Source organism: Bos taurus, chromosome 5 (assembly GCF_002263795.3).
Source record: "Bos taurus isolate L1 Dominette 01449 registration number 42190680 breed Hereford chromosome 5, ARS-UCD2.0, whole genome shotgun sequence".
Lineage (NCBI taxonomy): Eukaryota > Metazoa > Chordata > Mammalia > Artiodactyla > Bovidae > Bos > Bos taurus.
Genome location: NC_037332.1, coordinates 48405580 through 48431435, shown reverse-complemented (window position 1 = coordinate 48431435; position 25856 = coordinate 48405580). Strand labels below are relative to the sequence as shown.

Below are 25856 nucleotides of genomic sequence, written 5' to 3'. Positions count from 1 at the left end.
AACTCAAAAGCCTCTTGATGAAAGTGAAAATGGAGAGTGAAAAAGTTGGCTTAAAGCTCAACATTCAGAAAACGAAGAGCATGGCATCTAGTCCCATCACTTCATGGGAAATAGATGGGGAAACAGTGTCAGACTTTATTTTTCTGGGCTCCAAAATCACTGCAGATGGTGATTGCAGCCATGAAATTAAAAGACACTTACTCCTTGGAAGAAAAGTTATGACCAACCTAGACAGCATATTGAAAAGCAGAGACATTACTTTGCCAACAAAGGTCATCTGGTCAAGGCTATGGTTTTTCCAGTGGTCATGTATGGATGTGAGAGTTGGACTGTGAAGAAAGCTGAGCGCCGAAGAATTGATGCTTTTGAACTGTGGGGTTGGAGAAGACTCTTGAGAGACCCTTGGACTGCAAGGAGATCCAAGCAGTCCATTCTGAAGGAGATCAGCCCTGGGATTTCCTTGGAAGGAATGATGCTAAAGCTGAAACTCCAGTACTTTGGCCACCTCATGCGAAGAGTTGACTCATTGGAAAAGACTCTGATGCTGGGAGGGATTGGGGGCAGGAGGAGAAGGGGACAACAGAAGATGAGATGGCTGGATGGCATCACTGACTCGATGGACGTGAGTCTGAGTGAACTCCGGGAGTTGGTGATGGACAGGGAGGCCTGGCGTGCCGCGATTCATGGGGTCGCAGAGTCGGACAGGACTGAGCAACTGAACTGAACTGAACTGAAAGATTAATTTGATGTTTAACACCTGGCTTGGGAAGAAAGATGATGAATGCAGTTTTGGAAGCCTGATGGATTTCAGGTTTTAATCTATAATTTCAGGTGCATCAGTATTCCCCAAAGTATGTTCTACAGAGTATCTGTTTAATCAGAATACTATTCCTACATTATAGGAGCTCCACGATATGTTAATGTGTTCAATGAAAAAAATTTTTAAGAGAGTTCTTTTGATGAGTGAAACAAGATTGCTTATTGGAAAACACTGAGTGAAAATGAGTCAAATGGTTGCTTTACTATAAAAATCAAGGAGTGCTCAATTCACTCGTGTTCATTGTAGAGCTTTAGGAGTAGAATGTTGTATGTAGTATTTTTTGAAAACTTCTGACCACGAAATCTTTTCTTAATTGAGAAACTTACAGTGAGGCCAACATTACTGATAACACACACAGGGAAATGCCAAAGTAGATAAGAAGATGTTTAAGTTTAGTATGCAGGCCAAAGTTGGATATATAGATATTATAGGAGACATGAACTAGACTGTGAAGTAGTGCTGAGACTCAGAAGAATACGAATTAGTCATTGGGTTTGGCAATTAAAAAAAAAAAATTCTTGGTGTGTTAGTTTCAGGTGTAGAGCAAAGTGAATCATATATGTATATATATGTATGTATGTACGTATATACACACACACACCAATGTCCACTCTACTTTTTAAAGATTCTTGTCCCATGTAGGCCATTACAGAGTATTGAGGAGAGTTCCCTTGGGGTTTGGTGGTATTAGAAAACAAGTTTGGTAGACCTGGTAATGAAAAGAAGATTGTGAAGATTTTAGGATGCAATCTGGTGTTTTCAAACCACAAGCTGACGTGGAGATACAGCAAAATTTTTGAAGTTGGAATAATCCCCCAAAACACAGTCATCATAGCTGTGTCATTATAGTTAAAATAGGAATTTGAGGCCAATCTCTTGTGACTGGATGGAAAACAAACTGAAGGGAATTTTTTTTTTTTTTTATAAATTGCATAAAGTTGTAAAGTGGGATCTATTTAAGGTATTAGAAACAAGGGAAAAAGATTTAAAGAACAGGTAGAATAAACTTTAGAAAAGATTAACTTTTCCCCTTCTATTTCTGGGCAAGAAGTAAAATAAAAATTTTTAGATTAATATCCATCTATGAGATAAGTTTTTAGTGTTCAATTTTGGGGAGTAGCTGGGTTCTTTGCTTGTGTGTAAGTGTTAACCATGCTTGCCGTGGAGTCAGAGCTCCACTCATGGCAGTTCTTATTACTGTTGCTGTTGTTTCCACTCTTTGAACACTTACTGCATTGCGCCACCACCAGTGAGTGGACAAAGGAAGGGAGAGTCAACATCAAAACAGACGTTGACTTATTATTCCTTTATTTCATGATCATGGATTAGCTGGCTGTAACCTAAGATTCCTTCTGCTATTTCTGTCTTTATTATCTCGTATTGTACTTGGAACAAACTATACTTTTGTTCGTTTGTGTCTAGATTTGTTTTTTAGTGGTCATTCCAGTTGCAATTATTTTTTTGCCCTAAGGAAAGTCGGCCTTATGTTGCTGGAGATTTGCACATTTTACTTCTATGTACTCACTTAAGTATATAGTGTTAATGGCTGTTGCATGACTCATAGTCTACATAAGCATAAATTAACTCCAGTACCTCTGTGGTGTGCCCTCTTTGAGATTGCTCTGGAAGACCACCCAGAAAGTGGAATTTACACAAACTGCAAAGGCCCATTCAACTTAAACTGAGCAGCACTGACCAAATTACATTTGCATCCTTCAGTATGAACCAGCTACGCACTTGCTCCTGCTTGAGGTTCCAACTGTTGATCTTTAGCTATAAAGGGCTTTATGGGCTGAATTATGGCTACTTTAAACGAGACCTCTTCCTTCAAATAGAGTGCTTTGCACATAGTGAGCACTCCATAAATACTCTTGACTATGACTGAATGAAAATTCAGATCTTCTAGTAAACTTCAGTTCATGGTTTCCGGACTCAAAGGAAAGCTTCTTGATATTGAATCTTTGTCTTTCGTATTATTTTTGCTTGGGGGGTTTAATGGAATGTAAACTTACTGACCACACAAGACACATCTTTTTAGTGTTTAATCTTTCTAGATGATTTGCTAGGCTAGTCTGAGTAAACCATACAACCGAAAGTTTTATCATTTGATTCATCTGGCCAGAAACAATAGCTTTGACATCAAATGTTTTTAAGAAGTTCACCAAGAAAGTGGTTAATGTGTCATTTTTTGCTGTGGGATTAGATCTTTTCTGACAGATCTTTTACTTGTTTGGCACTTACTTCAGTGCTTCACAGATAACTTTATAAAGTGATGCACAACAATCTGGAAGGTGGAAGGTGGGAGTTTACACAATGTGATGGGGATTTTTTTTTACTTCCTTATTGGGCAAAAACTTTTTTTGGAAATTACTAATAGACACAATTCTACATAATTAGGAACTTGGGATGCTTTGTTATTTTAAATAGGAAAACTTTTTCTTTATTTTATGCCATCCAGGTCAGTGGTTGTCACAATTATCTGGAGAATTTGAGAGTATAGATTTCCAGATTAACCTGTGCTATTTAAAAGCTTGATATAATCATACATTTTCCAGACTCATCGCTGTGGACTTTGGGAACTGGTGATTTAATATGAATTTTTGTCTCCAAATAAGGTCAAGAAATATTTTGCATCATCTCTTTTTAAGGCAGTTATATACTTTTCTATTATAAAGCATTCTTGTAGTATCTTTGAGATTAAAAAATATTAAAAAATTATACTAATCTGGGATCCCATGTAGGACCATACAGCTTGAAATTTTCTTATTGATTCAACCACCTCACAAGAATAAATCGGGAATTAATTAGCAAAAAATTGAGGTAGCAAAATGACTCAGAAGCAGCACAATCTATTTTTCTTTCATTTCCCCCCATATGCTAAGTAAAGGTACTATTCATTATCCAGATCAGTTCAGTTCAGTCGCTCAGTCGTGTCTGATTCTTTGAGACCCCCTGAACCGCAGCACGCCAGGCCTCCCTGTCCCTAACCAACTCCCGGAGTTAACCCAAACTCATGTCCATTGAGTCGGTGATGCCATCCAACCATCTCATCCTCTGTCGTCCCTGTCTCCTCGGGCCCTCAATCTTTCCCAGCATCAGAGTCTTTTCAAATGAGTCAGTTCTTTGCATCAGGTGGCCAAAGTATTGGAGTTTCAGCTTCAACATCAGTCCTTCTAATGAACACTCAGGACTGATTTTCTTAAGGATGGACTGGTTGGATCTCCTTGCAGTCCAAGGGACTCTCAAGAGTCTTCTCCAACACCACCATTCAAAAGCATCAATTTTCTGGCGCTCAGCTTTCTTTATAGTCCAACTCTCACATCCATACATACTTGAGCAAAAAACCCAAGAGTCATTCCTGATTCCTCTTTTCCTCACCCCCATATCTAATCTATCGACATATTTTGTGCTGTGCACTTTCAAAATGTGTTCTGAATCTGACCCCTCACCATATCCACTGCTTCATCATCATCTTTATAATCTTTGACCTAAATTAATGTGATGGTCTCTTTGCTTTTTTTTTCCTAAATAGACTTTTTTTTAAAATTTTATTTAATTTTTAAACTTTACATAATTGTATTAGTTTTGCCAAATTTGAACAGTTTTAGATTTGCAGAAAAATTGAGGCGATTGTATGGAGTTCCCATGTACTCCCTTATTCAGTTTCCCCTATGGATATCTCACATTTGTTTAGTATGCTTGTTATAATACATGAACTAATACTGATATATTTTTATTAGCTAATTTTATTCAGATTTCTTTATTTTGCCCCTTATGTTCTTTGTCTGTTTCAGGATCCTATTAAGGTACTACATAACACTTAGTTATCAGGTCTCCTTAGGCTTCCTTTTACTCTGATAGTTTCTCAGACTTTCCTTATTTTTGATGACCTTCAAAATTTTATTGTTATTTATTCATTTTTTGCAGGATTTGTACTTTTTTACATTGAAGATAATTGTTTTACATTGTTATGTTGGTTTCTGCCATACAACAATGTGAGTCAGTTGTAATTATATATATCTCCTTCCTCTTGAGCCTCCCTCTCCGACTTCTTCCCAGCCGTCTAGATCATCACAGAGTGCCAAGCTGGGCTGTCTGTTGTATAGCAGCTTCCCACTAGCTACCTATTTTATACGATAGTGTACGTATGTCAATGCTATTTTCTCAATTTGTTCTACTCTCTCCTTCCTCCACGGGGTACCTCCATTCCTTCCCTGCAAATAGATTCATCAGTACTATTTTTCTAGATTCCATATATATATGCATTAATACCTGATATTTGTTTTTCTTTTTCTGACTTCACTCTGTATATTCAGGCTCTAGGTTCATCCACCTCACTACAACTAACTCAAATTTATACCTTTTTATGGCTGAATAATATTCTATTGTATAGTTATGCCACATCTTCTTTATCCATTCATCTTTTAATGAACATCTAGGTTGCTTCCATGTCCTAGCTGTTGTAAATAGTGCTGCAATGAACATTGGAGTACATGTGTCTTTTAGAATTGTGGTTTTCTCAGGGTTTATGCCCAGTAGTGGGATTGCTGGGTCATATGGTGACTTTTATAATTTTAAGGACTGTTGGTCAGGTCTTTTGTAGGCTGCCTCTCTGTTGGGATTTGTTTTTCTTATGTTTTCCTAATGATTGTGTTGTTGTGTTAGTTACTCAGTCATGTCCAACTCTTTGCGATCCCATGAACTGTAGCCCACCAGACTCCTCTGTCCATGGAGTTCTCCAAGCAAGAATACTGGAGTAGGTTGCCATTCCTGTCTCCATTTCTAATGATTATATGGAGGTTATGGGTTTAGGGAAGGATCACAGAAGTGAAGAGAGAGTTTCATTACCTCATTTTAAGGGTGCATACTATCAACATGACACTGTTCTTTTTATACTGAACTTGGTCACTTGGCTGAGGAGTATTTATGGGGTTCCCCCCCATGTGAAGTTACTCTTTGTTTCCCCCTTCTCATATTGTCCCCTTTGGAAGGAAGACATTATGCACAGCTCACAGTTAAAGAGTAAAGAGTTATGCTTCCCATCTTGATGGGTAAATTATTTGGAATTCTCCTGCAAGTGAGATCTGCACCTTTTTCCCTAATTTTTTATTTAATCATTTGTTTATATCAATATAGACTCATGGATATTTATTTTATACTTTGGGTTATTTTGTTGCTCATTTTTGTTCCAATTTTGGCTATTGGGAGCCTTTGAGATGGCTTCTATATCCCTTTTACATATCTCCATTAATGTAGGGCTTTTTGTTTCTTTGCTTGTTTATTTTCAAGCCCTTCCTTCCTCTCTGGCACTACTTGATGTTCCTGGCTTATCTTATACATTTTCTGCCCCAGTCCTAGAATCAGCCATTTCTCCAAGGGGTCCTAGTTCCTTTTATTAGAGAATGGTATTAAAAACCAAGATCTCGGTGCTAGGTGGATTCTCTGCTTTGGTTGTTTTTCCATTGTTGTTAATTCTTCATGTCAGTGTGCTTAGTCACTCAGTGGTGTCCAACTCTTTGCCACCCCATGGACTGTAGCCTGCCAGGCTCCTCTGTCCATGGGATTCTCCAGGCAAGAATACTGGAATGGGTTGCCATGCCCTCCTCCAGGGGATCTTCCCAAGCCAGGATTGAACCCAGGTCTCCCGGGTTCATAAAGGAGGTAAAGGAGGATTCTTCACCATCTGAGCCACCAGAGAAGCCCAAGAATACTGGAGTGGGTAGCCTATCCCTTCTCCAGGGTATTTTCCTGACCCAGGAATTGAACTGGGGTCTCCTGCATTGCAGGCGGATTCTTTACCAGCTGAGCTACCAGGGAAGTCCTCACATAGCAGGGTGAGGATTTAAATAATTTAAATCAGATTTTAATTTGTTCTTTTATAATGCAGAAGATTTATCATTGTATCTTCAAAAATCAGTTTCTTATAATGGCTTTTAAAGTCGTGACCTGGCTCTCATCTACTCTGCTTTCCTCTCTTGCTGTTCTCTCTTTTATTCACTTCTTTCTAGATACAGTCTCCTCCCATTCCTCTTTCTCTCCCCCTCCTTCTCCTTCTCCTTCTTCATGCCAAGCTTGGTTTTTGCATTGGCCCTTTCCTTTGGAATCTCTACTAAAGATTCCATTTTGCATCTCCATTGTGTGTGGGCTCTTTGTCATTCTTTAGGTGTCAGCAGAAATGTCCTATCCTTCTAAAGCGTATCTATGACCACTTTATTTATTACTTCATTTTCGTTTTTAAAAAGCTTTTGATTTTGTATTGGGGTATAGCCTATTAACAATGTTGTGATAGTTTTAGGTGAACAGCAAAGGAATTCAGCCATACATATACATGTATCCATTCTCCCCTAAACTCCTCTCCCATCCAGGCTGCCGCATAATACTAAGCAGAGTTCCTTGTATTATAGAGTAGGACCTTGCTGGTTATCCATTTTAAATACAGCAGTGTGTTCATGTCCATCCCAAACTCCCTATCTATCCCTTCCCCTTGTCTTTCCCCGTCCCTGGCAACCACGTTTGTTCTCTAAGTCCATGAGTCTCTTTCTGCTTTGTAAGTAAGTTCACCTGTATCATTTCTTTTCAGATTCCACATATAAGGAATGTCATTTGAAATTTCTTCTCTGTCTGACTTATTTCCCTCAGTATGACAATCTCTAGGTCTGACCACTTTATTTAAAATAGTTCCCCCAACCTCACCCCTAAACTCTACCCCACACCCACTAGATTTTACTACAGAAGACACTTTATTTCAGCCTGTATGAAAAATTATCTAACTTGTGTAGTTGTTTGCTATCTGACTCTGTTTACCAGAATATGAGCTCCATGAGAGCAAGAACTTTGTCTCTCTTAGTCTCTGCTGTATCCCAGAGCCTAGACCAATACCTGTACATGGTCAGTGCTCAATAAATACGTTTAGTGAATGAATGGAAAAAAGAATCAATGGTTTTATCATCCATTTTTCCCTTGAAAGTTTTCCTTGAGTTTTAATTTCTCCAACTAGAAATGCTAATTTTTTTAAAGTGAAATGATGGATGAATTTAAGATTCTTAATGAAAATTAGTTCCTATGCTCAGTTTAGTTACTGAATTGTGTAATCCTAAAATCCTCAAGGAAAATTCATTCCTATAATATTTTCCTATGCTTCATACATTATTAATTTGGTTCCAAAGAACTGTATGGAGTAGCAGGTATTATTACTTTATAAAATTATGCAATTTTTAAAGGTTACATTTCATTTACAGTTAATACAACATATTGGTTATATTCTTTGTGTTGTACAATACATCCTTGTAGCTGATCTCACACCCAATAATTGAGTAGCAGATACTGTCTTTACAAATGGAAAACATAACTGACTTTTTAAATTCTAATGACTTATTTCAGAATTTTGTAGAAACAGGGAGTAAACTTAAGATTGGAAATCAGATCTTTTTCTCCATGATCTCTTTATTCTTAATTTAGGTTTTTCTCTTCCAATTTTGTGTTGCTTCTTCTGTTTGTGTACAGTGATATCTAAGAAATGAAGGGCTTTGGATTAACTTATTGCTTAGACAACTAAAACATCTATTTTAAACCTGAGATTATTAACTAGTGATTTTTAAGATATAATTCTATGAAATAACATACTCACATGTCTTACTAAACAGAAATTTAAATGATTATTTTATGACTTATAGCTATCACTTAATATTACTCAAATTTTAAAATATTTTTAATAACTAAAGCTGTTATAAAACAACAATGCAGTTAGGTTCTAATGAACTATATAGCTTGGCCTATAAAGAACTCCTATAGAATTCTGTAAAGTGTAGAGGTTGATCCCCTTTTGTCTTTTCATCCATCTACAGTTGATCTTCTCAGAGGCCATTGATATGTCTAGAGTCTTTGCCTCTATACAAGTCAACCGTGGATTGCTCTTATTTGAGTGTCTTTTGTTGTCTCTCTAAAGTTTTAGGATCTGTCAGTTATTGTGTCTGTCACTAATCTGCTAGCCACAAAATTCTATCATTCTTTTTCTCATTACAACCTAGGATAGAAAAGAAAATTTCCAGGGAAACTAAGAAAACAAATATTATATGTAAAACTGAGGTAGAGCAATAAACTTTACTACCCACCCCCCCAAGTCTACCTCATGCTCCAGAGAGCATATAACAAGGACGTATACAGCATCAGTGTCAAAGGACCAAGCAGAACCATTGGAATCATCCTTCCACAGTGACATAAAAAGACAAAGAGCCCATTGATTATCATCTTCTGCTGTTCTTACCGGTGGTCTCTGCTCATGTGAAGAAGCAGCTGCCCAATGGTCACAATGCAGTAAAACACTTTGGCAGAATATGGTTAAAAATACTAAGGAAGAATATGTAAATCAAATATATTTTGTACCTGAAATGGGTTAAAGTGTATAAAATCCGTAGACACTTTTATTTCCAGCTGATTTCTGGGTTTGGGGCTTTTATTGGAAGTCTCGGGTTGCTAAATGGCTGACAGAAGAAGAAATGAGATGTAGAAGTTGGCTAGTGTTGCCATAACAAAGTACCGCAGATGGAGGTTTGAACAACAGAAATGTATTGTTTCACTGTCCTGGAGGCCAGAAGTCTGCGATCCAGGTGTCAGAAGGGCTGGTGCCCTTGCAGTTCCTCTCTTTGACTTGTGGGTGGCTGTCTTCACGTGGTCTTCCCTGTGTGTGTGCCTGTGCCCTAATTTCCTTTTCTCATAAGAGCACCAGTCATACTGGATTAGGGCCCACTTGAATGACTTCATTTTAACTCAATTACTTCTTTAAAAGCCCTATTTCCAAATTTACTCACATTCTGAATTACTAGGATTTAAAACTTCAACAGATGAAATTTGGGAGGACACAATTCTGCTTCTAATGTGAAAGTATATTCTGTTCTCCTTAACCCTGATTATTACTTTAAGTGTTTTGAATTTATTCTCAATAGCTAAAGGATCTTTACTTTAAAAGCTTTGTTCTCTCTGCTGCTGTTGCTAAGTCGCATCAGCCGTGTCCAACTCTGTGTGACCCCATAGACGGCAGCCCACCAGGCACCCCCATCCCTGGGATTCTCCAGGCAAGAACACTGGAGTGGGTTGCCATTTCCTTCTCCAATGTTCTCTCTACAGATATAAATATACACAAGAAACAGATTATTTTAAATGATTAAGTACTAGAAATCATACAGACAGGAAATGATATTGAAATTCAAATAAGGCAGTTATCAATATGGCCTAGAGAAAATTATAGAACCTGGGGAGCCAAAACGACCTTAACAATTGTTTTTTTCAGTCTTATTCATCTGCAGGTTCAAGTTCTAAGAGGTAAATTTTTATCACCTCATACTCACTTTTCCTCCACCCTCTCTTCTCTCCCTTTTCTTTTCTTTTTCATTCTTGGAAACTGCAGGAAAATTTAGATAGCTTACCTCTCCATGGGGTAGTTTGTGTGGAGCAGCATTGATTCATTTTAAATGTCTTGTTTTACTAATAAAAAAAAAATACAGCTCATAAGTTAAATGACCTCTTGGTTGCTGAACTAGCATCCAACTAGCATCCAATACTGATTCGTATTCCAGTATGCTCTCAAGTGCACTGTGCAGCTCTTTTAGTTAGAGAATGGTGTATTTGTGTTTTAAGGACAAATAAGATTTCTACAGGGTTTCCCAGGTGGTGCTAGTGGTAAAGAACCCACCTGCTAGTGTAGGAAACGCAGAAGATTCAATTTTAGGTTCGATTTTAGGTTCAATTGCTGGGTCGGGAAGATCTCCTGGAGAAGGGCATGGCAACCCATTCCAGTATTCTTGCCTGGAAGATCCCATGGACAGAGGAGCCTGGCAGGCTATGGTCCATAAGATCGCCAAGAGTCAGACACGACTGAAGCGACTTAGCATGCATGCATGCGAGATTTCTGTAGGGCTTCCTAGGTGGTGCTAGTGGTAAAGAACCCATCTGCCAGTGAAGGAGATACAAGAGACGCGGATTTGATCCCTGGGTCTGGAAGATCACTTGGAGTAGGAAATGGCAACCCATCTTTATTTCCAGCTAATGGAAAATTCCATGGACAGAGGAGCCTGGCAGGCTGTAGTCTCCATGGGACTGCAAAGAGTTAACATGATTGAGTGACTGAGCAAACACACACACACACACACACACACAATTTCTATATTGTGTAATTAAGTCATTTATATTATTTTCCATTATCTTTCCTCTTAAATATTTCCAGTTTCTTCAGTTATTTTTATTGCTGTTTTCTCATTTTTTTCTACATGGTGTTGGCACTCATATTAAAATCCCAAGTAAGATATCTATCAGAGTACGTGTGTGCTACTATGTCGCTTTAGTTGTGTCCGACTCTTTGCAACCCTATGGACTTTAGCCCACTAGGCTCTTCTGTTCATGGGATTCTGCAGGCAAGAATACTGGAGTGGGTTGCCATGCCCTCCTCCAGGGGGTCTTCCCAACCCAGGGATCAAACACCGGTCTCCTGCATTGCAGGCAGATTCTTTACTGTATGAGCCACTAGGGAAACCCATGAATATTGGAATGGGGAGCCTATCCCTTCTCCAAGGGATCTTCCCAACCCAGGGATCGAACCCTTGTCTCCTGTGGCTATTGCATTGCAGGCAGATTCTTTACTGCTGAGCCACCAGGGAAGCCCATCTATCAGCATAATGCATTCTTTCTTTTTATAGTATAGTATTTTGTTTTTACTTGTTAAAATACTATTTGTACTTGTAGCCACAAGCTTTAATACTATTGCTACCATTTTTTAAGTTTTAAATTTAGACTTCTTTTTTAAAAAATTTTATTTACTCTATTTTTGCTCCGCTGGGTCTTTGTTGCTGGGCATGGGCTTTCTCTGTGGTGGGGCTGCTCTTTGTTGTGGTGCCTGGTCTCACTGTGGTGGCTTCTCTTGTTGCGAGCATGGGCTCTAAGTGCACAGACTTCAGTAGTTGCAGCACACAGGCTCGAATGCAGGCTCAGTAGTTGTGGCTCACGGGCTTAGTTGCTCCAAAGCACGTGGGATCTTCCTGGTCCAGGGATCGAACTTGTGTTCGATCTGCCTACACTGGCAGGCAGATTCTTATCCACTGTACCATCAGGAAAGGCCCCTTATTGCTACCTTTTTTCAGATTTTCATACATGCTAGGACCTGACCTAGGCATTTTATAGTATCGTATCATTTAACCTATGTATGTGTTAGTTGCTCAGTCATGTCCAACTCTTTGTGACCCCATGGATTGTAGCCCACCAGGCTCCTCTGTCCATGGAATTCTGCAGGCAAGAATACTGGAGTGGGTAGCCATTCCCTTCTCCAGGGATCTTCCAGACCCAGGGATCAAACCCAGGTATCCTGCCTCCAGAATCTGCAGGCAGATTATTTACTGTCTGAGCCACCAGGGTAGCCCCATCTAACCTATACAAAACTTTTTAAAGTGTAGATACATTGCTGCCATTCTGTAGTTAGTGAAAGCAAGATGTAGAGTGTGATGAACTTCTTGAAAATCACATACGATAGAAAGTGGAAGACCTGGAACTGGGCTCTGATCTGTCTGTCTCCATTGGCTACCTTTCCCATTATTGGTACCTCAGTATTAAGCACTTCATAGACTATATTACTGCTTTGTAAAGTCTCCAGGTTACCAAGGAGGCAGTGATCCCAGTGAAAATGCTAAGATCTGGTTAAGATGAGAGACAAAAACAGTACCAGTGGAAGCAGAACTGTGTCATGGGGAGTAGGAATTTATACAGCTGTGTTGTCTGCAGTAATTACAGTGCTCAGTGAGAGTGATAAATGAAGAATTGTAGCTGCAGTCAGCCTGAGCATTCTCAGTAACAGGCTCACATCAGAGATCTTCTAACAACAAGGTAGGAGGAACTATCTTACCCTTCTGCTCATGATTACAAGTTTAATTTCTAAATTTCTGGTTTCTTAATTTATATTTTTTTTAGTTGAAAAAATTAGGCATGTAGTTAGTGGGTACCTTTTATTTTTATCTCTTTGTTTTTAGTTGTGGTAGCTAACATGTCTTTAAACATTTAAGTTCATTTTGTTTTCTTTCTGCATATTATCTGTTTTTTGTGTTTTATAGCATCATTGTTATCAAAATATAAAAAAATATATCAAAATATAACATAGAGGCCTAAGCTTTAAACACAGTAAGTAGATAGTTCATGACCTAGTACTGCTATGGTAGCAATATCAGTTAGAATATGTTGGGTTAAAAGTAACAGAAATACCCACACAAAAATGGCCTCGCAATGCCCAACTTGGCTTTCTAACTCAGCAGGAACTCTAGAGAAAGACTGTTTTGAAATCGGAGTGACATCAGAGTTCTGGCTTGGCATTTCTACAATTTTCTTGGTCTTTTCCTCCTGGTTACAGGGTTGCTACAGCAATTCTAAGTGTCATATCCTCACATAATAACTTCAAAGGCAGGAAGCAGGGAGAGTGTAGGAAAGGGGCTCTCTCCCTAAATCACCCCAGTCCTTCTCATGAGGGAAAACCTAACCAAGAAGTATCCTGCGCAGGCTTCGCTGCACCTGTCACTGCTCACAGCTGGCCTCCACGCCTGTCCTTGAACCAGTCCCTGACAGAAGGAGTTTAGAATTGCCACAGTTGGCTAAACCTAATAATGATTCAGTCCTGAGGTGGTCACATTTTTAGCACCCTTCAAAAACTTCAACTCTGTTATCAGAGAAGAGGGCGACTGGCAATTACATACATAACTGGTTGTGTCCGCCACAATTATCGAACTCTTTTAGTGTGATCAAATAACTCCATGAACAAAGGTAGAATGAATTACAACTCTGATGAGTGCAAAGGAGTGACTGGTGCTGTAAAAATAGAAGCTCTAGGGATTTAATCTAGTCTGGCCACTTGTCTTCAAAGAACTGATAATTAAGCTAATAATGGAGAAAGTTTTAGGAGTTAAGTAGGCGGAGGGGTTAAGAGATACTGGAGTGGATGAGGGGGAGGAAGAGAGAGCTTTCCAAGGAGAGGAAGCATACTGTGTTTATGTAACTGAAAGAGGAGCATAAATATTCACTGCCACTATTACTAGCCTCTGGTCTGAGGAAAGCCTTTGAATTACTTGTAGGGGTAAGAAGAAATTCTTAGACTTATAAGTAGGATCCTGAAATATTGGAATTTCTGATGTCTGTATTTTATGAGGGACAACAGGATGGGTTATTAGACTTCGATTGTCCTGGAAAATCCTTGGTATGGAGTTGCCGTGTAAAATACCCAGGCAAAAATCAGTGTGCCCCTCCTATTCCTTCCCTCTAATAACTTTTGCAGCTACAATCTTTAGTTGACACCCATTAAAAATAATATGAACAGCATCCTCATTTTACATGTCTGAAACCTTTTGAAACATTGACTTCATTAACTTGTAGTTCATACTTCCATGAGTCCCATTTAAATTTTTTCAATACAATTGAAAGTAAGCAAAGAGCAGTGGAGACTTTGATGGATTCCTCATAAGAGACAGTAAAAATTTTTAAATAATAAAATAACTTGACTTCAATACACATAGAGCTTTCATAGATACTGGGTTGTGTGTGCTCAGTCACTCAGTCATGCCCAACTCTTTGCAACCCTATGGACCTTGGCCTGCCAGGCTCCTCTGTCCTTGGGATTCTCCAGGCAAGAGTATATTGTCTTGAAGTGGGTTACCATGCCTTCCTCCAGGGGATCTTCCTGACCCAGGGATCAAACTGGCATCTCCTGCATCTCCTGCATTACAGGCAAATTTTTTAACAATGAGCCACCACGGAAGCCCAGATACTGGGTTATTTCCTGTAAATAGAGAACAGTCATTTTATAAACTTGTTCAGGACTATAGAGCTCTAATCTATGACTAAAACTGCCTTCTTTTGAAAATCTACAACTTTATTATCAAAAGAATGCATATGTTATTTATTTTAATTATTTAAAAAACAATAATGATACTTAAATTTTCCTAGCATCTGCCTTTTATGGTTTTAAAATTCATAAAAACATTTTAGGTTTAAAAATTCAAAAGTTTTAGTTTAAGGCTTTTTTTTTTGTTTTTTTTTAGTGTGATACTATTACAACTGCTCTGACAAGACTCCAAAATAATAATGGCTTAAACACGGTAATCGTTTGGGATTGATATGGTGCTGCCAGTGTGTGTACCATCAGCCAAAGGCTGGTGCGCCACTATCCGCTTCTCTCATGATCGAGGAATGGCTGCTTTAGCTCCAGGAAACAATCGATGCTTCTGCCAGTGGGAAGAGGTGCAGAATTTCGCTTCAATGGCATAACTCATAATTCTTCTCCTTGCATCTTTTGACACGAACTTAGTTCCATGGTCAAAACTAGCTATAAGAGAAGTGGGAAATAGTGTAGAAAAATTGTCTTACCTCAGTAGCCATGTGCCCATCTAAAACTCAGAGATTCTATTTCCAAAATAATAAAGTGGAGAATGGATGCTGGATGATAGCAACGTTGGGGCTATATTCACCGTCTTTCTGGTTGAATAGCTTTAAGCTTAGATATAAGTATCTAAGGATACTTAGGAGTATCAAGGAGTGAAATGTGTCTCTGTGGAAACACGATTATATTCATGTATCTTATACCTCATACAACCTTACTTTATACATCTTTGTATTCCTACCATGCAGGATAGTATATGAATGAAAATAAGCACATAAGGAATGTGTTTGGAATGAATGAATGAACACCCCTCTTTGTCTTTCCTGTATTATATGTATTTATGTGAGTTCTTTTTTCACACTTGCCATTTTTTTGTTCCTATCTATATTTTCAGTCAGTCAGTCAGTTCAGACACTCAGTCGTGTCTGACTCTTTGCAACCCCATGAATCACAGCACTCCAGGCCTCCCTGTCCATCACCAACTCTTGGAGTTTACTCAAATTCATGTCATTGAGTCGGTGATGCCATCCAACCATCTCATTTGCTGTTGTACCCTTCTCCTCCCACCTTCAATCTTTCCCAGCATCAGGGTCTTTTTAAATGAGTCAGTTGTTTGCATCAGGTGGCCAAAGTATTGGAGTTTCAGCTTCAGCATCTGTCCTTCCAATAAATATTCAGGACTGGTCTCCTTTAGGATGGACTGGTTGGCTCTCCTTGCAGTCCAAGGGACTCTCAAGAGTCTTCTCCAGCACCACAGTTCAAAAGCATCAATTCTTCGGCACTCAGCTTTCTTTATAGTCCAACTCTTACATCTGTACATGACTACTGGAAAAAACATAGCTTTGACTAGACAGACCTTTGTTGGCAAAATAATGTCTCTGCTTTTGAATATGCTGTCTAGGTTGGTCATAACTTTCCTTCCAAGGAGTAAGCATCTTTTTTAATTTCATGGCTGCAGTCACCATCTTCAGTGATTTTGGAGCCCAAGAAAATAAAGTCTGTCACTGTTTCCACTGTTGCCCCATCTGTTTGCCGTGAAATGATGAGACCAGATGCCATGATCTTAGTTTTCTGAATGTTGTGTTTTAAGCCAACATTTTCACTCTCTTCTTTCACTTTTATCAAGAAGCTCTTTAGTTCTTTGCTTTCTGCCATAACGGTGGTGTCATCTATCTGAGGTTATTGATATTTCTCCCAGCAGTTTTGATTCCAGCTTGTGCTTCATCCAGTCCAGTGTTTCTCATGAAGTACTCTGCATATAAGTTAAATAAGCAGGGTGATAATATATAGCCTTGACATACTCCTTTTCCTATTTGGAACCAGTCTGTTGTTCCATGTCCAGTTCTAACTGTTGCTTCCTGACCTGCATACAAATTTCTCAAGAGGCAGGTCAGGTGGTCTGGTATTCTCATCTCTTGAAGAATTTTCCACAGTTTGTTGTGATCCACATAGTCAAAGCCTTTAGCATAGTCAATAAAGCAGAAATAGATGTTTTTCTGGAACTCTCTTGCTTTTTTGATGATCCAGCGGATGTTGGCAATTTGATCTCTGGTTCCTCTACCTTTTCTAAAACCAGCTTGAACATCTGAAAGTTCACGGTTCACGTACTGTTGAAGCCTGGCTTGGGGGATTTTGAGCATTACTTTACTAGCGTGTGAGATGAGTGCAATTCTGTGGTAACTTGAGCATTCTTTGGCATTGCCTTTCTTTGGGATTGAAATGAAAATGGACCTTTTCCAGTCCTGTGGCCACTGCTGAGTTTTCCATATTTGTTGACATATTGGGTGCAGCACTTTCACAGCATCATCTTAAATAGCTCAACTGGAATTCCATCACCTTGACTAGCTTTGTTCATAGTGATATTTCCTGAGGCCCACTTGACTTCCCATTCCAGGATGTCTGGCTCTAGGTAAGTGATCACACCAGCGTGATTATCTGGGTCGTAAAGATCTTTTTTGTATAGTTCTGTGTATTCTTGCCACCTCTTCTTAATATCTTCTGCTTCTGTTAGGTCCATACCATTTCTGTCCTTTATCAAGCCCATCTTTGCATGAAATGTTCCCTTGATATCTCTAATTTTCATGAAGAGATCTCTAGTCTTTCCCATTCTTTTGTTTTCCTCTGTTTCTTTGCACTGAGCACTGAGGAAGGCTTATCTTTTCTTGCTATTCTTTGGAACTCTGCATTCAAATGGGTGTATCTTTCCTTTTTTCCTTTGCCTTTTGCTTCTCTTCTTTTCATAGCTCTTTGTAAGGCCTCCTCAGACAGCCATTTTGCTTTTTTGCATTTCTTTTTCTTGGGGATGGTCTTGATCCCTGTCTCCTGTACAATGTCACAGTTTATATTTTATTTACTTTCTTAAAGAGGATTTATGAGTAGAGGTGATCAGAGTCCATAGTATGATAGAGGAGTGCTTTGTTTCTCTGTGTATGTATGTGTATATGTAAAATTCAATAGAAATTAAATTAACCAGTTTTCTCTAACCCCAAAACTGATAGTGGTCACTTTTATTATCATATTTTAATTATTATTAGAATAGTTGTGGATTTTTAAAAATATTTATTTTTATTTATTTATTTGGCTGTGTCAGGTCTTAGTTATAGAACTCGGAATCTCAAGTTTTGGAATGTGGGATCTAGTTCCCTGACCAGGGATTGAACCCAGGCCCACTGCATTGGGAGTTCAAGTCTTAGCCATTGAACCACCAGGGAAGTCCCAGTTGTGGCTTTTTGAAGGTGCAGTACTGTGCCTGAGAATTCTGAAAGTATTTTTTTAAGCTGATACTTAAAGTCATTAATTAGTTTGTGAAAATGTTTCTGTACATTATGTGTATTTTTTGCATGTTGACCAGCTTTCTCTGAAGGAGATAAAATGGTCTGGAGATAACAGTTTCTGACATGATTTTTCATATTGCAAATGAGGCATTTTATAGAGTTTTTGGTTACTATATCTTGTTTTTGGCCCTCTGTTAATTTACAGATTCATTTGTTCAAGTGTTAATTCCTGCTACACATTTAAAAAATTGTCACTTTTCCCATATAATTTTAAAGTTGATATGTTGTATTTTCATTTTTATTCAGTTCAAGAATTTTTTTTTTTTTTTGGCATAGCAGACCTTAGTTCCCTGACCAGGGATCAGACCAGCGTCCCTTCAGTGGAAGTATGGAGTCCTAACCACTGGACCACCAGAGAAGTCCCCTGCTACACCTATTTAATGACTGTTAAATACCAGATGCTGTGCTCAGTGCTGGGAACATGAAGAGAACCTTCTGGGCTTGGTGTCAGTGCCACATAGCAGGGGGGGCGGGGGGTGGGGCACGCAGTTTGCTATGTCAGGACCCAAACCATGGAGTTACTAAGGTAAGCAAGAACCTCTGGGAGGAGACAGAGGCAGGCAGGCTGCTGCCGGGACTGAGGCGAGTCTGTGGAGTAAACATTTGTCAGTGATGAGCTGGAGGAAAGGTGTTCTAAACTGAGGATACTGGATGAAGGCTGTGAAATAATACGGCAATTGTTGGATTCTGTGAGAGTGAAGGCTACAGTTTAGAGGTGGATTTGAGGCAAGATTACAGGTGGGACAGGAGAACCAGGTCATGGTGGGCCCCTTATACCCCATGCAGAGGAGGGTGAACTTGGTGTCCTTAGGTCAGTCGTTTTTCAGTGTTTTTGTCTGTGACCCATTGTAAGACATACTTTTCTACATGATGGCTCATTACTAGGCCTGGCCCCAACATATGCAGGGTCTGGGCAGGAGAACAAGTGGGGATACAATACAGCTAATTATTTAAAAGTTATAAGTCAAGGAAATAAACTGTTAGAAAAGTTTGCTAACCTACCTTGACAGATAAACCTTGTAACAAAAACAGTGAAAACGGTGTGTAGAATCACTGATATCAAGTAATTGAAAAAAGTGAAAATTTTATTTTACTAAGTTTATTTTTATTTATTTATTTTATAGCTATGGGGCATGCAGGATCTTAGTTCCCTGACCAGGGATTGAACCTGTGCCTCAGCAATGGAAGTGCGGGTTTTTAACCACTGGACTGGCAGGGAAGCCCTAGGATAGAGGAGATTTTAAATAAACTTGTCTTCCACCAAAAGACTGTTATTCAGACTGGGAAAATGCAGAGGTAATGGTAACCAGGCCGAGTGGGAGGGGAGGAGAAGCTTCCCTCAACCTTCTCTTCCAATGGTTATGCAATCCGTAAGAGAAAAACCTTTCTTTTCTTCTTCATTGAGGGAGAGACTCTTTCTTTTCTGCCACAGGGTCTATACTCCTCCCCACTCTCCATTCCCACCAGCCAGGCCCCCAGTTCCAAGGCCATCAAGACCGTGACAGTCTGGCCTAAGGGGCAACCCCTGGCTTCTTGATCCTCCCAGCTGTCCACTCTCACAGGAGGGTTTGAATGAAGAATTCTCTGAGCAGGAATGTGGAAGAATAGGAAAAGCATTTTGCTCTGCCCTCTTTGTTTCCCCTTCCTTCTGCCCTCAGGTTCAAACTCCATCCTTCAAGGAGCAGCCTTTGGCCTCTGCTTGAGCTGGAGACACACACACAGTAGTAGCACAAGTTGGCTGTAAAAGATCCACATAGGCTGAAGAAGTCAGCTCAGGGCGATTTGGGCCGAAAATGCTGAGGACTTTGGTACTTGGAGCTTCCAGGGGAATAAGAGACTCCTTGCCTGGTGGAGAGGAGAGTGCAGCCAGAGGAAGGCCAGAGCAGATGTTCTTTGCTCATTTATAAGGCTGCTACTGCTACTGCCAAGTCGCTTCAGTCGTGTCCGACTCTGTGCAACCCCATGACGGCAGCCCATCAGGCTCCACCGTCCCTGGGATTCTCCAGGCAAGAACACTGGAGCGGGTTGCCATTTCCTTCTCCAATGCATGAAAGTGAAAAGTGAAAGTGAAGTCGCTCAGTCGTGTCCGACTTAGTGGCCCCATGGACTGCAGCCTACCAGGCTCCTCCGTCCATGAGGTTTTCCAGGCAAGAGTACTGGAGTGGGGTGCCATTGCCTTCTCTGTTTGTAAGGCTAGTAACTGGCTAGTATGCATATGCGTGAAAACACACACACACACACACACACACACACACACAAATGCATGCACTTCTACCTTAAAGTTATACAAAACTGCACATGCTCTCAATATGGGATGCATCTATCTCTGTTCTACTTCATTAAAAAAAATACTAATCATAATCCACTAAATTAATTGTATAATCCACTCATGGGTCAACTTGTGATTTAAGTTTGGAAAAACTCTGCACAGTTGTTGGGTGGTGGTGATAATGTGATCAGATTAATGTTTGGAAAACACCTGGCAGCTGATTAGATGATGGGTTGGAAGAGAGGCGGGATACTGGTTATGAGATTGTTGAGCCAAAGTGTTGGTTGCTCAGTCGTGTCCGACTGTTTGCAACCCGATGGACTATAGCTGGCAAAACTCCTCTGTCCATGGAATTCTTCAGGCAAGAATACTGGAGTGGGTTGCTTTTCTCTTCTCCAGGGGATCTTCCTGACCCAGGGATCAAACTCTGGTCTCCCACATGGCAGGTAGATTCTTTACCTTCTGAGCCACCAGGGAAGCCCTAGATAGGCCTAAAGGTGGTAAGAATGAGGATAGAGAGGAGGGGGAAGGTAGTACAATCAACAGGTTTGGGTGACTAGTTAGATATTGGGGGTACAGAAGAAAACTAGAATAGCATCATCATTTCTGGCTCAAAAGGATAGGAAATAGAGCAGGAGAATTATATTTGTGGGAAAAGAAAATGAATTCAGTTTAGTATGTGTGGCATTTGAGGTCACAGCACAATGTTCAGGCAGGATTTTAGTGGGAGAGAGGCTTAGTAAAGTGGGGACTGTAACAGGGCTGTTGGGTATTAGGAAGCCATTGAGAAAACTTAGCAAGGACAGATCCTCGTGGTTCACAGAGGAACTATGTTGGGAGGTGAGGAAAAGAAGATGTGCAGTAAAGGTTAGAGTCTATCCTCTCAGTATACTCACTTGTAAAGCCAGGAAGAAAAAGGGATAACAAGAATATGACACAGGTTTGAAGGAGGGTTTTAAGTTAATTCTGGAGCTCTTCTATACATAAGGGAGGAGGAACCTGGGGAGACTCAGATATTGAAGATTTAACAGGAAGAAGGAGCAATTGCTGTAGCCTGGTTTCAGGGGAGATGACAGAGTGCCCTTTCGGACATGAGTGTAGGTAATGTTAGCAGGAGGAGCACCTCTTACACAGGATGCATGGGGAGGCAGGGATTTCCCTTTATAGACATTTGTTGACATACAGACATTTCCCGTTATAGGCATATGCACCAGGCAGTAGGCCGATGCTGTGGCCGAGCACTCTAGTAAGGCATAGTCTAGTGGAGAAGACAGGCAAGGAGACCAGCAGGACAACGTGTGGTGAGTGTTGCCGTTTAGAGTTATGCCCAGAGATGTGGGAAACAAAGTGGGCATGACGCCAGACTTTCCAGAAGAGGAGAGGACAAAAGGTAAAAGAAGGTTTGCACCTGAAACAGGAATCAGGGGCACCTGAGAAAAGGATCGAGCTGAGGACGACAGTGGGGCCAGGGTTTGAGACAGATACGAGCCTGGATTACAGCGGTGGCTGTTGATAACCATGGTTGTAATAATCCTTTTTTTGTGTTTATGATTATTGACTTTGTTGAAGGCTCAGCTGAAACTTTATTTGGGAATACTTGAGAAAACGAATTTTTATGTCAAAGGAACCTGCTTCTTGCTTATCCTTTCCCCTTTCCTCCTTTGATGACTTTTCTTGAAGCTAATTTAGGTAAAGAAAGCCACCACTTCCAAAAGTGCTTTGGTACCCTGGCGTAATTTCAAAGAAATCTCCTTTCCCACTTAGTTAACTACATTTCCTCAGGAAAAAAAAAAAAAAACTTCTCTGTCAATGTAACATCCTTTAACAGGACTCCTGCTGGTCGGTTCTTGTATCTTGCTGTGGCAGCTGTGAACATATATACTATTGATTGTTAATGTGTGATATAAATCCAACTGGAGCATGCCCACTAATTGGTTTGAGAGCTAGATATAGACAATGCTGTCTTATAGTAGCTTGTGTAGATAGGCCTAGTCACAGGGTTAATTCTGCTTGACAGCACATCAGCAGCATCTTGAGAGTAATTACCCAACAGAAGTTTTCCCACAGCCAGACTGAGAGCTTCAAAGGCTTCTGAATTTACAACCAGTATTAACCTATATCTGAAACATCATGTTCCCACAAGGGCTCAGATTTTTTTTTCTCCTTCTTATTAAATGTATGGGGTTACTAGGTTCATTTACTCTGTGAAGAACTTAGTGAAAAATTACTTGATTTTGAATAATTGAAAATCTTTAATAATAAGTAAAAAGAATAATTTAAAATTTGAGAGTTTTTTAAGTTGCTTTATATATTACTGAAAAGTTAATCTGTAAAGGTTAGCTGCCTTTTTTTTTTTGTTTTACAAAATTTATTCTCTTTCTCTCTCAAAAAAATGCTGAAAAGTTAATATCTTTTCCATACTGTGCCATCTCTATGGATATATACATGTTTAGAGGACCTAAGGTTATACATGCACTTAAAATGGTTAAAATAAATATGTATTTACATTTTAAAAAGCTATCTTACTTGTAGACCAATGTACTGAAATCTGTAACTATTACATCTTTCCCCCTTCTTAAGTTACTGTTTAATAAGCAAGTTTTATATTGTAAAAAATTTCTTTCCCTTTGCAGGTCAGAAACCAAATTTGACTCCGGTTCAGGTATGTTTATATTAATAATGTTATTCTGAGTATATTTTATTTACATTATTCTCTGAGGAGTAATTCATCAGATCAAGAACCATTTTGATTTTAAACAGACTAGGCAGTCTCTTTTCAAAACATGAACCCCACCTCAAAGCAGGACTATTGACTGTTTGGAATCATAAGTTATTAAGATGTTCACTTTGGGATTCTCGATGGTTCTGAAATAAGTACTAAAGGCTCTCTATCTGCAGAGTTTCGTTTTAAAAGCAAAGGTGAAGGTCATAGATACTCATTGCTAAAAACAGAATGTTATTCTCTCAGTGGACAAAAATCCTGAATAATTTGAAGGCTCTCTGCAAGTGACTTGTCATCACATATGGGTAATAGATACATTTAATCCAGCAAACTGTGAAGGGTTTTAGCCAGTAGAAATAGAGATTTGTCTATGACTTATTCATTTGTTAAAATTTGTTTTGCCAGGGATGTGGGTGATGGGAAACGAAGGTCACCTTAAGTCATCGTTTCGGCTCTGTCAAGACAAAGTTTACATTCTCACAAACAGTGGCATGTCAGCCTCACTGGGTGTTTTCTTCTCATTAAGCATGAATATAGCTATATAATCCTTACACTTGACTGTGTCCTCATGTCACTAGCTGAGATTTTCGTGCTCCAGAGTTTCTGACGGTGTTTACGATTAAAGGACCAAAATTACCTCATGTTCAGTACAAAGGAATTATGCCTTTTATCGAAGTATTAATAGATAAACATTAATTTTCAATTCCAGAAGAAAATAATTTGCAGAAAAATATATAACTCATTGAATTTAAAAGTAACATTCTTACTCTGGTTTGAGTCCAGTATGTTTTAACTTTAAAAAAAGCTTTTGTTTGTTATGTTCACAAAGGAACCAAGGACTGTACTTTTTGAGGGTGATGTTAAGGAGCTGATATGTTTTTCTTCTTCAAAAACTGTATCTTTTATTGTATGGCTTAATGAATTTGTTCAACTTGGCGTGAGACCCTTTAAATATGACATCTGTACGTGTGCGTTAACAACTTCACCCAATTTAAGAACTGTGATATCAGAAATCTTTCCATTCTGTGTGCTCTTGAGCTTCTGAGTCACATGTGACAGTGATAATAGAAGGTAAACATTTCTGGTTTACAGTGTTGATGATGTGGAGACTAAAGGCATGATGGCATGGTATCCATTCTTTTGACCTTTTTTTTTAATTGATTCATAGGAGTAAAATAGGGTAAAATATTCAAAATAGGGTAAAAAGTCTTTGTCATTTTTAAATAGTTTAAATATTCAAATATAATAAAAGAGAAATGGAAAAAAGTGAGGATTAATTTTTACATAAAACTGCCTTTTTATCATTGCCAATCAGCCATCAAATACTTACTAAAAATCCCGTTGATTATGGTCAAATCCCTTAAAAATCAAGTCAAAAACTGGGTTTAGCCTACAGGATCTGGAATATAACTTTTAAAAATGAAAAAGTCCACTAGGTTCATTTTGAAGGCAAAACCTGGAAATAGTGTATAAAACTGAAATATTAGGCAGCTATTGTCAAAGTTAGAAAATTTATGTTAAATTTTCAAATCCAAATTAAAGTGTGCTGCTAAATTCCTGTAGTGAAGGTTAGTATTTATCATGAAAATAGTTATAACATCTGTACAGGCACACATCTTTCACTCTTGTGACCAAAGATTTTGTTCATGATTCTTATTTTTTCTAAGTCTTAATTTTTTTTAAACATGTTTCATGCACAACATCTGCCTGTCTCTGAAAGCTCCAAAGTTTTGTGCTCTGAAAAATCTTACAGGGAATATGATTAAATGTTTATTTTTTCTTTTAATTTTGAATCTAAATATGTCATGGAAAGAATTCAGATGGTTTCAAGTTAAGAATCAGGTAATTCTTTTTTTTCTTATAAATTCTTTTAGCTTAATATCAAAAGAAGGGATCATGACAAAGAAAGCTAGAAATGTATTCTTTGGCATTCTATAACATGCGAACCTTGGTTAGAATAAGGTAGCATGTTGGAACAATTAAATATATGACTTTAATAGGTTCAGGTTCTCTATTGTTCATCAAATACAGAAAGTAAACTAGCTCTGTTTAATGTTGTATACAACTGTAACAGTGTTCCTGACAAAGTAAGATTTTTAAATGAAGGAAGATGCTGATCTTACTAAGAAAAAGAAAAGCTCTTAAAAAAATAAATAGTGTGGTCAATGACTAGCCATAAAGGAAAGAATTTCAAAGTAAAAAAAAATATATATATATATGTGTGTGTGTGCGTGTGTGTGTACAGTTTATTTGGGTCCTTCAAGTAAAGCACCCAACTTATGCAGCTTACTGCATATTTGCAGTTTGTATAAATGAGTTTCAGGCTGTAGAGTGAGATTCAGAAGGAAGGAAGGAAAGTTTTCATTGTCAGAACATGGTGAAAAATGTCACTTTTTAAATATATATATAAAATGTCACTTTTTAAATGATCAGCCTAGGAAGTGTTTTAATTTTTTCTTATCAAAGTTGTATAGATTTTTTCTATGAAAGCAGATTCACAAACAACTTTGCACATTTAAAGTTTAAAAAATTTTTAAATGAAAAAGTTTCAACTGTATATAAAAATAGAGGGTATAGTATAGTAAGCACATACGCATTCATCATCTAGCTTTTACTGTTATCAATACTTTGCCTTTTGTTTCAGTTTTCTGTTTTTGCTTGAATTATCTTAAAGTGAAATACATTTCATGTGATTTTTAAAACCTGAAAATTATGAATTGTGTTGACTTATTGAAATAAGTCAGTTATTTTTCTGAGGTTTTCATTTATCTCAGAAATTTGAGTCACATACGAATTCTTATGGAAAGGATCTT

The 25856-nt window shown here is 38.6% G+C and overlaps 1 protein-coding gene across 5 annotated transcripts in view; it reads left to right on the top strand.

Annotated features, from left to right (window-relative positions):
* Window positions 1-25856, top strand: part of MSRB3 (methionine sulfoxide reductase B3) — a 182592-nt gene that overhangs the window by 81197 nt on the left and 75539 nt on the right. For all 5 annotated transcript variants that reach the window (NM_001435236.1, NM_001435233.1, NM_001435234.1 and 2 more), the window contains one exon: window positions 22955-22983. In NM_001435236.1, the coding sequence (NP_001422165.1) occupies window positions 22955-22983 (29 nt within the window). The remainder of the gene's footprint in view (window positions 1-22954; window positions 22984-25856) is intronic.